A 14,727-nucleotide genomic window follows, 5' to 3' on the forward strand; every position below is an offset into this window, starting at 1 on the left:
CCTCAGGACAGGATTCAAACCTGGGGTCTTCTTGCTGCAAGGCAACAGTGCTACCAATACTGTGAAGCCTTGGTAAATAGTCTATCGCATAACATTTTAATAAAATTTAATTTTGCTTGTGTTTTTAGAGGCGATCTCAAGAATTTCAGCTGTCTCTAACTCCTGATAATACCAGGAGTCCACTGTACATCTTATTATCATTATTATTATGGTATATTTTGCTTAACTCACTTCGGTAAGGCATATTTGATGACTGCAATTCTTCTTACCAGATAAAAAGATATGAAGTGAAACTACATTACACTATAAAAGTTAGTTTTGGAGAGAATAAAATATCAACCATTTAATTTTCTTTCTTTCTTTCTTTCAGCAGCCATTTTATGTAGTTGGCAAATGCTATTATTTTAATTATTTTAATAACAAATCATTTGCAGTGTACGGTGAACAGCAACGAACAGTGAGGTTGATATGTTTAGTAGACTCCATAAGGAAGGCATATAAACTGACCAAAACTTGGAAACTTTAACAAGATTTACAATTAAGAAAGTTTCTGTACTCCAGTAAGAATTTTAGTGTTAAATTTAACTTTTAAGTCGTTTAGCGACAGAGCTGATGAAGCTTTAGAGCTGTGGATGGTATGGAAAATATCAATGACTGATATAAAACCTTTATATTATGACACATTTTTCTGCTATATCATCCACCCCTACGCTGATGCTAAGCTAAGCTAGCTAAACTTTGTGACCCTGAAGCATTCCTTGTCAGTGAACAGCAGATTTTCACTGTAGTTGTAAGGACATGTACCATGCCACCTTGTTGGAATAGATTTAAAAAATTTATACATCAGCTATTTCAGTAACATTTCATATCTTAATAATAACAAACTATGTATGTATATTTTCTTATGCAAGATAAGTAATGAGATGAGCAATATTATATCAAATGTCAGCAGAAATTTAAGTAATTTATCTGACTAAGTATATAAGGTATTTAAATTAAGTGTCTTTTAACTTTCAAGCATGTACTCAAAAAACTGATTCAAATAAAGCTAGGCAGAATGTTCAAATTAATTCAATTAAATTCAAACTGCTTGTTTTGTCAGTGTAGTGTGCATTTACAAAAAAACATATTACTAATATTAACAACAATCACCTATAGCACAAAAAACCAATAAAATAGGGATATGTAGGAAATTATAATGGAATAAAAACAAAACTTAAAACTTTCAAAAACAGCCACAATTTTTGGGGGGATTTCAGGTTCAACATTTCATCATAAGGACGAGTGAACTGATGTGAGAGGCATTACTTTCAATCTGTGCATCCCACACTGGGACTGATATCAATAATTTACCACTAAATGATACTCCCAACTCACTGCAAACATTTTGTTGCTACTCTGACCCACGCAAACTGCATAATTATACCACCATGGCCGTTTTTGACGTGTATAAGGGCTTATTGCCGATGTTATTGGAAGAACCGCAGGACTGCAGCACTGGCAGCCCGTCACATTCGGAAGCGCATGTCCCGGTGATCTCCGGGTAACATGACATGACTGGAGGAAGCGCGGAACATTAGGCGCAAAACGAGAAACCAAACCCAGCTCTTCAAGTTTTCACCTTAGTCCAGGCTGGCAGAGATTCCGCTACCTTCCAGGCCTTTAGTGCTTTCGGTCAGTTTCTCTCTCCCCGTGTTTTCCTGACTCAAGTATCCGAGAAGAGGAGAATCAGGCAGGGCAAAGAAAAAGTTGCCCTGCCGCCGGCCGAAACAATTCAGGAAACAGGAGCAGGGAAAACCCTGGGACTGTGCTTGTGTTGAAATAGGAAACACTTTACGAAAGTAAAAAAGTATCGGGAATTTACAAACATAATCCTCCGGGGACTTTGCCTGGGTTTGTACTGCTGTACTCACAGTATCGCCATTTATCGAAATCTCTCAATGGTGCGACTAATTTAAAGCGATTCCCATTTCTGTTGTGATTTAAGGAGATTACCAAACTATCCGCATTAGGTATACACAACTGCTTACGCAGGGTTACACCATTTCTTTCAGCGAGTCTAATAATGAGCATACACCTGCAATGTCAGTGAGGGGGAGGGCGACAGAAATGGTTTCTGTGCTTGTTATTTCCACATCATCCTGACTAGTTAAAACAGGCAGTGAGGACAGGGCCCAACATAAACAAACCACACCGACCTGCTCGTGTTCCTGCCGCAGGAGACTATTGTTCCGCTTGTATGTGGTAATCCAGGCAGCACACTGGGACTGGAGCCACTGCGACAAGTTCCTCCAACTACTTTGCTGTAAAACAAAATCCCCAAACTAATCGTTCCCCCGTCCGGTAATTCCTATCCCAGCGTCGGTCGACGTGTGGCAGCGTCCCGTGCCCCGACAAAGTGCATTGTTAATCAGTAATAAACGATAATTCGGGTCAAACTTTGGCTCATATTCAGTGCCGTCCCGTCCGGTGATGATCAGCCATATCGCTGCTGCTGTGTGGATCCCAAGTGGAAGCAGTGGCGTGATCCCGGAAAACACCGCAAGGGGTTTACGTTTGCCTGCGTGTGTGTGTATGTGTGTGTGTGTGTGTGTGTGTGTGTGTGTGTGTGTGTTTTTAAGGGAGAGTGTATTAGACCCTTTCACGTTCACCCCCACCTTTATCCCCTCTGTCTTAAAAAAGTAGAGTCAGATGGAATAATTTGAGGGGCAACATCACCAGGGGAGATTAGCCTTCATTATCCAAACTGATCTGTATTTAAATGTGCACCTCTGAGAAAATTCAAGTAAATAATGCATGGCAATTATGGAAATTAAGTACTATGATCCACAACTCGTTAGCTGGCGCCGGGAATAAATCGACAGCAGTTGTCACCTTTCGTCTGCCCCATTAAAAACCAACTCAAAAGATTTTAAACTTTTTTGATTCCCCCCACCCCCCCTTCTTTTTTTGGTGGTGCACATATGGTATGAATATTTTACACATTTATAGTAGACTTTGAACGAGATTAATGTTTCCCATCTTTTTTGAAATTGTGTTCACTCGATTCCAACATTTCCTTATTGCTGCGTTTGTAAAAGAAATTATTTTTCTGAGTATCACCCGGCAGCCTCGACATATTACGTCGTTTGTCACAAATGACACAGCACAGTTGGGAGTCTCTGGCATGCGTTTTGTCGCCACCTTGCGGCTAAATAAGGGAAGTGTGTCGTGTTTGCGTTATTTGATATCTAGAATCAAATGGTTAAATCTGGCGTCATGATTATATAATAAGCATTATTATCACCAATAATGATGTACATTTTTTTTCTTAAATTATTAATATTTTTTTATTTAATTTCTTCGCCCACGCTGGGGGTCTGCAACCTGGAGCTCTAGAAAGCCAAGTGGCTCCTTAGAAATTTCTCAATGGCTCTTTATAACTTTGGATAAAAATGATAAACGACTGAAAATTGTTTTTAAATATACATACGACAAATAGTGGTTTTAGCAGCTTTCCCACAACAGAATGACAAGTACCAGAAATAATGTTTACACCAATTGTTCTCGACAAGTTGAAGCTATATGCCTTTATACATAATTGTTCACACATATCAGCATCCTATGGAATAAAAACGTACCAATCCTCCTTTTGCTAAAGTTTAGTGTTTTTCTTATTTAAGAAACAAAAATAAAATGGTGGTTCTTTTAAAAATGACAGCACATTTATTTTTGAAAAAAAAAAAAAAAAATATATATATATATATATATATATATATATATATATACGTTGTCTTTTTTCAAGTAGTCATGTATAACATTTGTGGCTCTGATTGGGGTTTATTTAGCTGCACTGAGAGCAAAAATTGCATTTTAAAGGCTGCAGACCTCAGAGCATTTCACAGAATCACTTAACAAATTGGTACGTCCGTTTCAGCATTCTGCGAACACACGCTTACCTTAAATTGTAAGAAAATCAACCGACAATGTTTTCCTTCTGCTACAATTTGAAATGTAGAGGAAATATCATTTAAACATACCTTGATATTGGGCACTGGCCGGTAGAGGTCGCTAACACTTTGCAGCTGCTCATGAACAACGAATATCGCGGTCTGTCTTGTTGCTAGGCAGGTTGTCAGGGGCAGTGCAGCTGTCAGTTAGCTGGAACGGGATTAGGAGATTTTATATAATGACGACACATGTATTTATTAAAGAAAACGATTGTCACTGCACTTGGTTACTCAATCGATGCTGTCCTGATTCGTCGGGTAACAGTAGCCGACACGGTAGTGTCGTTTTTTTCTTGAAAAAAACAGGAGTTTGCAATGGGGCTAACTCTGTAGCTAGCTAAACAGCCCAAATATGCTAATGTAAATAGCTAGCTAACATTTTACAAGATAGCTCAAGACTGGCTGGTTTGTGTTTTTACATTACACTGTAAACACTTTAATATAATATCTAACTGTGTGTTGTAAATGATGGATGAAGCTCAAGAAGATTTATTGGAACACGAAGATATCAGCCTGAAGCCGTTATCACCGCCTTACAATATTCCTCCTCTTCGATCCACTCGGCTGCACATCCAGAGAAGCAATGTTTGCTCTCGGGCTTACTTCGTGGTGGTCATGGTCTTCTTCCATGTTTACATCTTGAATGTCATCGCCCTACTACTCTACGTGCACTACAACAACGGCCCCGGGGATTTAGTAAGTGGAGATGGGGCGTCCCCTGCTGCAGTCATCAACACGGACAGGCGCTTGCCCCAACCTGCTCCATCGGGGAGAGAGTTACATGTGGAGGAATACAGTCAGAGTTTCAGCCTACATCGTATGGAGGGGATACGGGTAAGAGCTTTGGTATAATTTATAAGAACTTAAATTTCCTGGTTTGATTCCTCCCAACACTGATCACAAATGTAATATGAGACAGTACTGCTTGAGAGTGAGTATTTTAAGCAATTACAAGTAGAAAACTGCTAAGTCATTAGCAAAGTTAAATGGTAATGGTAATTTTATTTTTCTCAATGGGAAATTATTTTGCAGCATGTCCATATATCAAGCAAAACATAGGTTACACATAAATAGGAAAAGAAAACAGCCCATATTGGTTTGCAGATATATGCACGCAGTTCCTCACTTTTTCTACATTAAATTAAAACTATGTTCTGTGCTCATCCAGGTTGGACATGTTCAACATGTGTCTGTAGTACCAGACAGAACACACCAGATGAAAACACTCAGTCTGAAACCTTTGCTGTTTGGTAAGTAAATTGTAACATTTGAATGAAACCTGCTATCTGTGAAAAACTCAGTTGCATTTTGTGTTGCTATTTAATCACAAAGAGTGGTTCACAGTCTTTGATTTGAAAACATGAACTGTCCTGCAGCCACTTGAGGCGTCTGCAACGTTAGCAAGCTATGCCTGATACAGCCACTTTGACAGAACGCCTAGAAACACTATCAGAGAGGGTAACTTGAGTGTACATGGCAGCTATGAAACACACTGCAAAATGCTTTTCAAAGAAGAATGGAATTTTCCCCAATTAACAATAAAATAGAACAGAAAATAATTAAATGTGCCACTTTTGTAGATCCCTAAATGGGTTTTTAAGAAAAGTTGTTCTATCTTTCATACTCAGAAGGCAGTGAACATCCAGATTATAATAGACATGACAGCTGTTAGGCTCAGGAAAAAAAATAATGTGGAAGTTACATTTCAGATGTAACTGCATTTCCCCATAAGTAAAACTGACGTTTTTAGAAATATGGTTTATTTTGTAAAAATTATTAAACAAAATTAAAGTGACAGAAATGATGCTGCAATATTTATTTAACAAAATTTATTCAAAAAACACGGGATGCATTTTTTCACAATTCAACAACGACCTTCAGAAATATATACATATGTATAAAGAATGAAACAGATAGATTTTTTGCTTCACCATTATTAATTAGAAAATACAATAAGCATATTTGGGTAGAAATAAAACTCAATAAGGAAATTAATTAGAAATATATAAACCATCAACATCAAGTTAAAGTTTAGAAACACCATATTTACATTTTATTTCCTATCATCTTCCCATCATCATTTATGATCAGCTTTCATGGTGACAGTTTCTCATTCCTGAATGTGCTGTAACTATCATTTTCAGTCCTAAACTGCTTTGAATTCCTTTTAAAACGTCAAACAAATAATTAAAGCTGTAGCTTTATGGCAAGCTTCTAAACTCTATCCACCCCGGGTGGTTGATCTCACACTCAGAATGTTCTAAGATTCTGCAAGATGTTAGTTCCTGCACCTGTGACTTTTCCACTTGCGCACAGCTGCAGTGAGGCTTCTGTCTTGTCTTTGCCAAGCATAAGCCTTATTGACCACCAGGCGTTCCCCCTGGACTGTCCCAGTTACTAGGAAGGTGCCGCCTCGTGGATGCTGTCGGGTCATGTTCCGAACACATGTGGCATCTCTCTCTAGCCATAGTTCAATGCGTGAGCGAATCTGTTCACCTAGTAGAGACCCGCGCTTTAAGACATCCAGCTTAGCAGCCAATGAGAACTGAGATAGACTTACTGGACTATACCTAAGCCTCGTCAGACGCAGCTTCACAACTGGGAGGATAATAGATAAACAGAAATGCAATATTGACTTTTGTTTTCAATAAAAGAAGCAGAGTGTTTTTGTTACAGGAGACATGTCGGTACTCACCAAAATCATTCCTACAGAAGGTCTCCAGTGTCTCTTTTGGGGAGGAGGTCTCCTCCAGCTCACAGTCCCGACAGCTTGCCTGAGGCACTGAAACCGTTAAACCACCAATTGAATAATTGGTTTAATGAACTCGACTCAATCACACGTGTGCGGTTGCTCACTTTCGCGCGCCCCAGTGTAAGCAGTTGTGTTGGTGATGGAGGAGATGCACACGAGGTGGTCTGCAGGATACTGGTCACATCGCAGGATTTCAGGCCAGGGGTAGCCATAGCAACTCATGATTGGGGCACAGCTGTCCCGCACAGATTCACACAAACTTCTGCAAGGGGAGATAAACCTGTCAAAGATGGCATGGAGAGGGAAATGGACAGCAGAGATTAGAAGAAAGATTTTAAATAGATTTAGGAATACACACCACCCAGCTAAAATATGCTAATGTAATAAAAAGGAGACAATTGTCCTGTGATTAACTAAAGTTTCTGTGTGAAACCATAGCATTTTTTTTTTCTGAGATTAGCACCAATTAGCATCATTTCTAAATGGTGTTATCTGTTGATGACCCTGTCGGTTTTGGTTGAAAAAAGTGTTCTTTCTCGATCTTTCTTTTCCCTCTTGAAACTCTTATTCTAAGGTGCAATTTGCTGCAGTGCTAATGGCTCTAAGAAATGACAAAAAAAGAACGCCACAGTCTTTTGAGTCAGTTTTTTTTTTTTTTGACACATTCTATTCTACTTTGTGGAAACAAAACATACCTGTCTAGGCAGATCGGAGAAAAAAGAGAGCAGAGGAAAATGCGAGCGTCTGGATGGCACTCTCTGGCCAACAGTGGCAACCAGCTGGCGCTCTGCTGGACAGCCTCAGCTGGGGAATCATGGCCTAGGAGGTTAGGGATCCGCATGGTGTCATAGCCAATGTTGTGGCACAAGGCCATACTGGAAGGGATTGGCACACATCGAGAAGAGAACCGGGGATCCCACAGTTTACCATCGCTTATTAAGTGTGTGGATCTGAAGTTAGACGGAGCACCAGGCTCTCCCCACGCTTCTCCGTCCTCTGCTGCAGCTGCAATTCCTTGCTTTGAAGAAGGAAAATCTCCAAATACATCTTCTTTCCTGCTGTCCACACTTGTCAGGTCTCTGCCCTGGTCCTTAAGCACAGATTGAAGCACGTCTTCTGTCCTGATATGTCCGTCCAGCTGTGCTTGACCTCTGCGTAGACTCACCAGTTTGCTGGACTCAGCAAGTATGAGGAGAAGGAGCAAAGAAGCTAACTGGGAGAACATTGTTGTCAGAAAGTTATAACGGGGGGGGAAATCAAGAAGTGACGATGATCTCTTGGTTAAAGTGGAGGAGATGTTGTCAGAATGGATGTATTTATAGTGGGTGGTGAACAGATTTGCATAGAAACAGAAAAGGGGAGGTGTAGAGTGCTGTAGGAGGTAGGGACGGGGTGCCAGGAAAGAAGTGCATTAATTTATTGAGTAAATTTAATATTGTTTGTCAGATTTTAGATTTTGTAAGGGGATGTTTTTATAAACAACTTTTAAATTGACATTTTTCTTCTTCTTCTTCTTCTTTACACTTTAAATCGAGGACCACATTTAGTCCTTGGTAGAGAATGTCCTTTACTCTTTGTGGAGGCTACTAGCATTGACTCAGGACTGCAGAGAAGATTTCTAATCTCTATAATTGTATGTAACTCTGTACACTGAATGATTAAAATGCCGGTAATATTGGAAACAATGATTTCCTCAGAGCCTGAGGTAATTATTGACCAAGTTAACAACAACTGAACTCTGTATGGGCAGCTCTACATGTGCGAGCATGTGCAGAGGATATAAACAAAATGTCCCACTGCGTCGCCATGGCCTGATTCCTGCTCTGACAAGCAGGTCACTTCCTTTCCGGGGGAGAAAGACAGACAGCCATGGGGGGAGAAGAGGAAGTCTCGGTCCCTCTTCATTCATATCAGTTGTCCAGATTAATGAGGCTTGACTGGACAATGGGAATTAACCAAGGGTACAGTATAAAAGACATGGTTGCCAAACAAGGCTTCTACTGTACAAGCAACCAACCTGCCGGAAGCTCTTTATCCAAAGGGGTCACGACATAGAGACATAGATGGGTTGCAGGAGAGAAAAGGCAAATGATTAAACAGTGCATCATAATAACTACATGCATTTAGTAATATGCATGTTTAAGATTCGACTGCCAATCAATCTGGAGAAGATTTTGGAAATTGGAACAGATGAAAAAACTGACTTGGCCTTTATTTTGCTTTCATTCAATACAATGAGGTAGTTTTAGGTTGTGTGAAATGAGAACAAGGATAGCAGATTTAAATTGTGTTCCTGCATTATGGTAATTGATTTTAGCATTTTCTAATTCCTTAACGCCGGTGCTTCCTTTCTCTATGTTGCCACTCATTAAAGCTGCTTGAGGGACAGGCTATACCACAAGAGGCTCAATGTAGACAGACTGAGGGGAATAACCTGCACTCGTTAGATGCACAGTTCATTTACTCATTATGCCTTATAGGAGGACCTTCATGTAAATATTCTGATATTTACTGTACCTTCCTACCTTTTTTTTTTTTTTTTTTTTTTTACAGTAAGTGCCAAAATAAAACTTATTTAGAGATATAAATATATGGCATAAACTACTTTAGTCAGATCAGACTAGAAATAAGAAAAACACACCCTGAGGCGATTGTAGCAAAAGGTGATCCGGTAAATGCAAATGAGCGGCACACTTTTCAGCGTTTAAGTTGCGAAGAAGTTTGAAACCGTATGTTTTCCCTTCCATCTGCACTGATTTATGTTGGTCTTTCACATCGAATTTGTGGTATCTGTGTGTTGCCTGATAACATTTATTGATGTGTTTTCATGTTTTTCTGCAGAGATCCCTGGTTTCCTATCCGAGGAGGAGTGCCGTGTGGTGATACAGCTGGCCCAGCTCAAAGGTCTGATGGACAGCCAGGCAGCAACACCTAGCCAAGATCAAACAGAGTTAAACCAGCCGCTGTTTTCTCTAAGCACGGAAGAGGTCTTCCATCTGTTGGACCTGAACCAAGACGGGTTTCTTCAGAAGCAAGAGGTATCCTCAGGATAACAGCACACCCACATTCAGATGCAGGAGGAATATACATTTCTAAAATGGAAATTATGAATTGTTAAGTTATGGTTTGCCTTTTTTTGTGAAACGACAAAAGATTTTGTTTCCCTTCTAGATTGTGAGTCATTCTCGTTCTCGAGATGGGACGTGGTTAAGCCCTGATAACTTACGGCAAATACTGACTGGCCTGGAAGCTTCTCCAACAGGTTAATTCTTCTGTAACTCATATGCATACTGTATTTCTAAGTGCTCTGGGTAATAGTACAGAAAACGCTGGATTGCTATGCAGAATAGGATGGTCTGGAATTTGATAGAGGTATTTTTCATGTCTGAATAATTATGAGAAAAGAAAATAAGTGCTAATAAGTGAACATTTATTTCCAGATTTTCTTGTCTTTCAACTCATCCACTCTCTTACAGAGTGTGCTTTTTGTTTCTATTTCAAAACCTGACCTTATTTTTTTTTTGTTTGGGATTTAAAAAAATATTGAGAACTCTGGATATTTTACTCTGAAAAATATGCAGGTTTGTTGTAAAAATATGTAGAAACCTTCAAAACTTAAAAATGTGGATTCATTTTTAGAACTTCAGTTGGCTTTTCTCTAAGATCTTTGGATACATTTTCAGAATTCTTGAAATTTATCTGTGTGTTTGTGTGTGTGGTCCCTGCTGTTGAAGAAGAGACTGTAAATAGCTGACTTGTGGCTGCAGTTGCGTGCGAGTGTTTGTTAAGGCAGGAAGAGGGGTGACACCGTTTTGACCCAATACCATTGTGCCAGGCGTCCTCCACATCCGGAAGGGCCTCGTCCTATCTCATTAAAACCCGATTGTCTGCCAGGCCTTTCACTTAATTTTCCCCCGGATACCCTGTATTCCCCAACTCCCTTGTCCTCTAGTCACCTCTGCTATGGCACCCCAGAGCTATTGTTGCGACTGGGACACGGGTCTCCCAGGGGAACTCAGGACAATTTTAGCTGGATGAATCAGCACATGGCTGAACAAAGAAGAAATGACTAAAAACCAGGAACCAGAAAGGTTTTTCACTAAACAGGAATTCAGGAATTCATTCCACTGAACTGGAATCACAACCCTGCATACTGGAAGACTTGTTTAATGAGATCTCCATTTTGCTATGTGCCTTGCAGGAATACTGACACTCGGAGAGTTTCGGCGTGTTTATGATGTGTCCCAGCGTCCACGACAACAGCGAAGCGGGAGCCTGCATAGTCACTTTAAGCAGAGAAACAGACATACATGGCTCTTTCAGGGGCTTGGATCTCACCGCGTTCTGCAAACCCTCAGGAAAAGGTCCCTATCCATACACACTTCCCCCATTTTGCTTCACACATACAGCTTGTATTAAAATGGAGCACTTTTCTTTTGTTTCCTCCTGTCTCCTGCTCAGAGTAATCGCTCTGACTCGTCTGCCCTCTGCACTTCTGGAACTAAGTGAGCCACTGCAGGTCTCCCGCTACGAGCACGGAGACTTCACCAACGCTCACTATGATAGCAGCTCGTCTCAGTCAGAGACCACCTGTGCACACACACGGCTGGCAGGAAACACGTCTGCTCTCACAGAGGTCTCCTGCAGGTGTGCAGCTGCTCGCATCTCAGATCTGGAGTCCAGAAATGCAGGATGCATTATATAGATTTGCTCTTTGACTTTCAAAATTTTGCTATTTATAATCAAATGTAATAAAAACTGAGCCACTAAGGAATCAGTACTCCTTTTATTCTGTTTTATTTGTTTGCTTGTTTTTCTTCAGGTATTTGACGGTGTTATTTTACCTCAGCTCTGTTGAGAAAGGTGGTGAAAGTACCTTTCCTGTAGCTGACAATCGTACTTACGATGAGAAGGTGAATTCGGATTTGTGTACATCCGTTTGTATGAAGCATTTTTATGGAATGCAGCCAAGCGTAGGCACCTCATGTTTATTGATTATGTGTATTTTAGGCTCTGGTCCAGGATGGAGTTGATTTGACAGACACTCAACAGGCGTGTGGCAAAGGGAACCTGAGACTGACCCCAACTGCTGGAACAGCTCTCCTCTGGTATAATCATCTCTCTGATGGCAGAGGTAAAATAACAAACAACCTTTTGTTATATACATAATCTTAACAGTGTGTTCATTAACCCATGTTGCTCATATTTAGACCTGAATCAAAATAGATCCAAATATGAGCATCTTTTTTAATTTCTAGTATCTATGTTGGTGTTAATATAAACCAAAAAGTTTGAGTAAACCATCTTTGCTGTTGTTTCCTCCGTGTTTCTCCAGGTTGGATGGGCGAGTTAGACGAGTACTCCCTGCATGGTGATTGTCCAGTCAAGCGAGGAGTAAAGTGGGTGGCCAACAGCTGGGTGAATGTGGACCCCGATCACCAGCAGCAGGCTCGCTACCAGAGACTAGTTGCTCAAAGGCATCAAGCCAAGTCTGGTACGGATGAGCACTATCAGTCTCTGTCACACAGCGACCTCCACCTGGATCTATAGCCAGACTGTGAAACAACATGACATCAAAACATTGCTTTGGAAATGGAGTCATTCCGTCTAGTGAGGTCTGACTGACATTTACACATCAGATGATGAGGAGAACTTTGCAAAAGTCAGGAGCAGCCCGCATTATTTTATAGATGTTGCTATAAAGCACCCAGACGTTCTCGTCATTTTAAAATTACAGCATTTTTACACTAAAAAGTCAGTCCCAAAGAGCTGAAAACTTACATAACACTAAGATCAGCTGATATATAATGTATCTGTGTTCCAGTTTTATGCCTTTGCTCAATTTGTTTCTATTTTCTAAAGCTGTGATCAGCAGACGCTAATCATTTGCTTTAAGTCATATCATAATCCTCATTTCTTCATCACTTGGCCAGTTTCTTCTAAACGCCACAACTTCTTAAGTGAGGTTATGCAATAATTTAGCCAAGATCAGTTTTTGTTAGATTTTTTTTTACCTTTAACAGCAAAAGACAGTTTATTATTGGTTCTCAGTCAAATTGTTTGTGTAGGCACAGCACTAGATTTAGATGCCTTTATTTGTTCTTTAATGATTCATAGGTTAATGTTGTATGGATTACCGAGCTCAAAAGACATTCTTTTGACACATTTCAGGTACAAGAATTGAACAGAAATATATTTAAATTAGTTATTATTAAAGAGTTGTGAAAATCTCAAGACTACATCAGTTTCATACAAGCAGGTCGGGCCTTTAAGTGCAAAATGTAAGCGATAAAGGGACGCTCTAGACTTTTGCATTGTTCTTAGTCGATATGATAATTGCACATAATAGCATCACATATCTCTTTTCATAAAATATCATGATTTTAATACTGATGGGGCCAATTCCCTAGAATTTAATTCATAAGAGACATTATCCAGAAATTTAAGAGTGTAAATGTTTCTAACCTTAACCGCACCTTAAAAATATATAACTGATAAAGAGCGATAGCTATTTCTAAACAAAATGAGGAGAGATGCAAAAACGTGCAGTCAAATGTAAGAGATAAGCTAGCTAGTGTGCATTTTGTTTTGGTTTGTGAGGCTTTTGCCCCTGCTTCAGGTTATTCTTATTTATTTTCTTATTTATTGCTTTGAAATTGAAGCCTTTTGTTAGAAGTTACCACAATTCTCATCTGTGAATGTGTTTCCTGAGGGAAAATGTTTCTCAGATCTTTTCTTTTAGCTCTGTACTCCATATCTATGTCCAGAGACAATGATCTGTTATCATGAAGTGTTATTTAATAGGACTTTGTTGTCATCCTGTGAAAAACCAGGAGTCAGGATTTAAATGGACTGGACCGAATAATACACAGACAGTCCTTCAGGTAAAAGACAAATGTAGGTCTTTGATATGTTTTGCTGAGTGTTTTTTCCACACAAAAATATATTTATTGTCTCAGACTATTTATTTATTTATTACCACAAATTGGTAATTTTATTTAAAGACCTGGGTATTTATAAATGGTTGACATTGCACCCAATCTGTAAGTGTGTACTTGTATGTGTTGAAATGTTTTACTATATAAAGCTATGTTTTATTAACGGTGTTTGAGCGTTTTTTTTGTGATGACGTTGGCCCACATTTTGGCCACTAGATGTCGTCCAACATCAAGTATGTCCCTCAAATCTGAAGCATGAAACAAAACTAATTTAGACGAAGATTAAAACCACAATTAATACAATTTAAAATCACTTTTTTAATGTCACAAGATACATTCACTTACACAACTCTGTTATACAGATATATTTGCAGAAGACCTTTCCTGCAATATAACTCAAAAGTTATGTTTCAAACTCATGAGATGGAAAAGTTAATTCTTAAAATTGTTAATGTCATTAATAAATTATAAATGTTAATAAGTTAAACCTGAATTTTAACGGTACCTGTTTTTGTACAATCACATGATAGTCCCTAAAATTAACAGTAGAATACTTAGGACTGCAATAATAAGTCAAAAAGGTTATCACAGCTCACAAACATTATTAACTATCATTACATTGGTTTTAGACATTATGTTTGTCCCTTGTAACATTTATAACTCAGACCCTTTCACTGATAATTTAGGTTTCTAAAATGGAGGTGAAGACTGGAATTGGTTTCCATCCTAAACTTTGGGCACCTATAATTGTAACCATTGTCTGCTGGAAGATACCATGTAGGCAGCATTTAAATGTTTTTCTATTCCTTACCCCTATGGTACAGGCAATCTCAGTAAAATAAGGTATCACTGAAAAGTTTATGTATTTTAATTCAAATAATAGAGTGAAGCTTGCATATAAATCAGTTACAATTATATAGTTTGTTTACATGTTTGTACATTTTGACAGCAAGTGAGAACCAACAATATTGTGAAAAAAATACATTATATTTAAAGCAAAGACAAAAATATTTTTATTAACCAAATGTTATTTAAATTATGACCTACA

General features: G+C 39.0%; 3 protein-coding genes across 8 annotated transcripts in view; 1 reads left to right on the forward strand and 2 right to left on the reverse strand.

Annotated features, from left to right (window-relative positions):
• The window catches only part of LOC114157575 (cyclin-dependent kinase 17-like), a 49,922-nt gene extending 45,775 nt beyond the window's left edge, over window positions 1-4,147 (reverse strand). For 5 of the 6 annotated variants that reach the window (XR_003598197.1, XM_028039069.1, XM_028038932.1 and 2 more), the window contains exon 1: window positions 4,020-4,147. Coding sequence is in view for 4 of the 6 variants with exons in the window: in XM_028039069.1 (XP_027894870.1) it covers window positions 4,020-4,072 (53 nt within the window). In the remaining 2 variants the exon portion in view is untranslated. Of the gene's footprint in view, window positions 1-2,198; window positions 2,552-4,019 lie in introns of those variants that run through there. The other variant, XM_028038878.1, reaches the window with a different exon arrangement.
• Window positions 4,148-4,424: 277 nt separating this feature from the next.
• LOC114157937 (transmembrane prolyl 4-hydroxylase-like) lies at window positions 4,425-13,847 on the forward strand. The gene is made up of 9 exons (XM_028039208.1): window positions 4,425-4,823; window positions 5,158-5,239; window positions 9,583-9,779; window positions 9,913-10,003; window positions 10,943-11,105; window positions 11,203-11,388; window positions 11,564-11,654; window positions 11,752-11,875; window positions 12,077-13,847. The coding sequence occupies exons 1-9, from the start codon at window positions 4,455-4,457 to the stop codon at window positions 12,289-12,291; spliced, it is 1,518 nt and encodes a 505-aa protein (XP_027895009.1). The 5' UTR covers window positions 4,425-4,454; the 3' UTR covers window positions 12,292-13,847.
• LOC114157994 (secreted frizzled-related protein 2) lies at window positions 5,264-9,313 on the reverse strand. Its single transcript, XM_028039325.1, has 4 exons — window positions 7,437-9,313; window positions 6,846-7,021; window positions 6,685-6,771; window positions 5,264-6,587 (listed from the first exon to the last, which is right to left on the reverse strand). The coding sequence occupies exons 1-4, from the start codon at window positions 7,964-7,966 to the stop codon at window positions 6,268-6,270; spliced, it is 1,113 nt and encodes a 370-aa protein (XP_027895126.1). The 5' UTR covers window positions 7,967-9,313; the 3' UTR covers window positions 5,264-6,267.
• Window positions 13,848-14,727: the final 880 nt, after the last annotated feature.

The sequence above is a fragment of the Xiphophorus couchianus genome, chromosome 1, assembly GCF_001444195.1.
Source record: "Xiphophorus couchianus chromosome 1, X_couchianus-1.0, whole genome shotgun sequence".
In the NCBI taxonomy this organism is placed as follows: domain Eukaryota; kingdom Metazoa; phylum Chordata; class Actinopteri; order Cyprinodontiformes; family Poeciliidae; genus Xiphophorus; species Xiphophorus couchianus.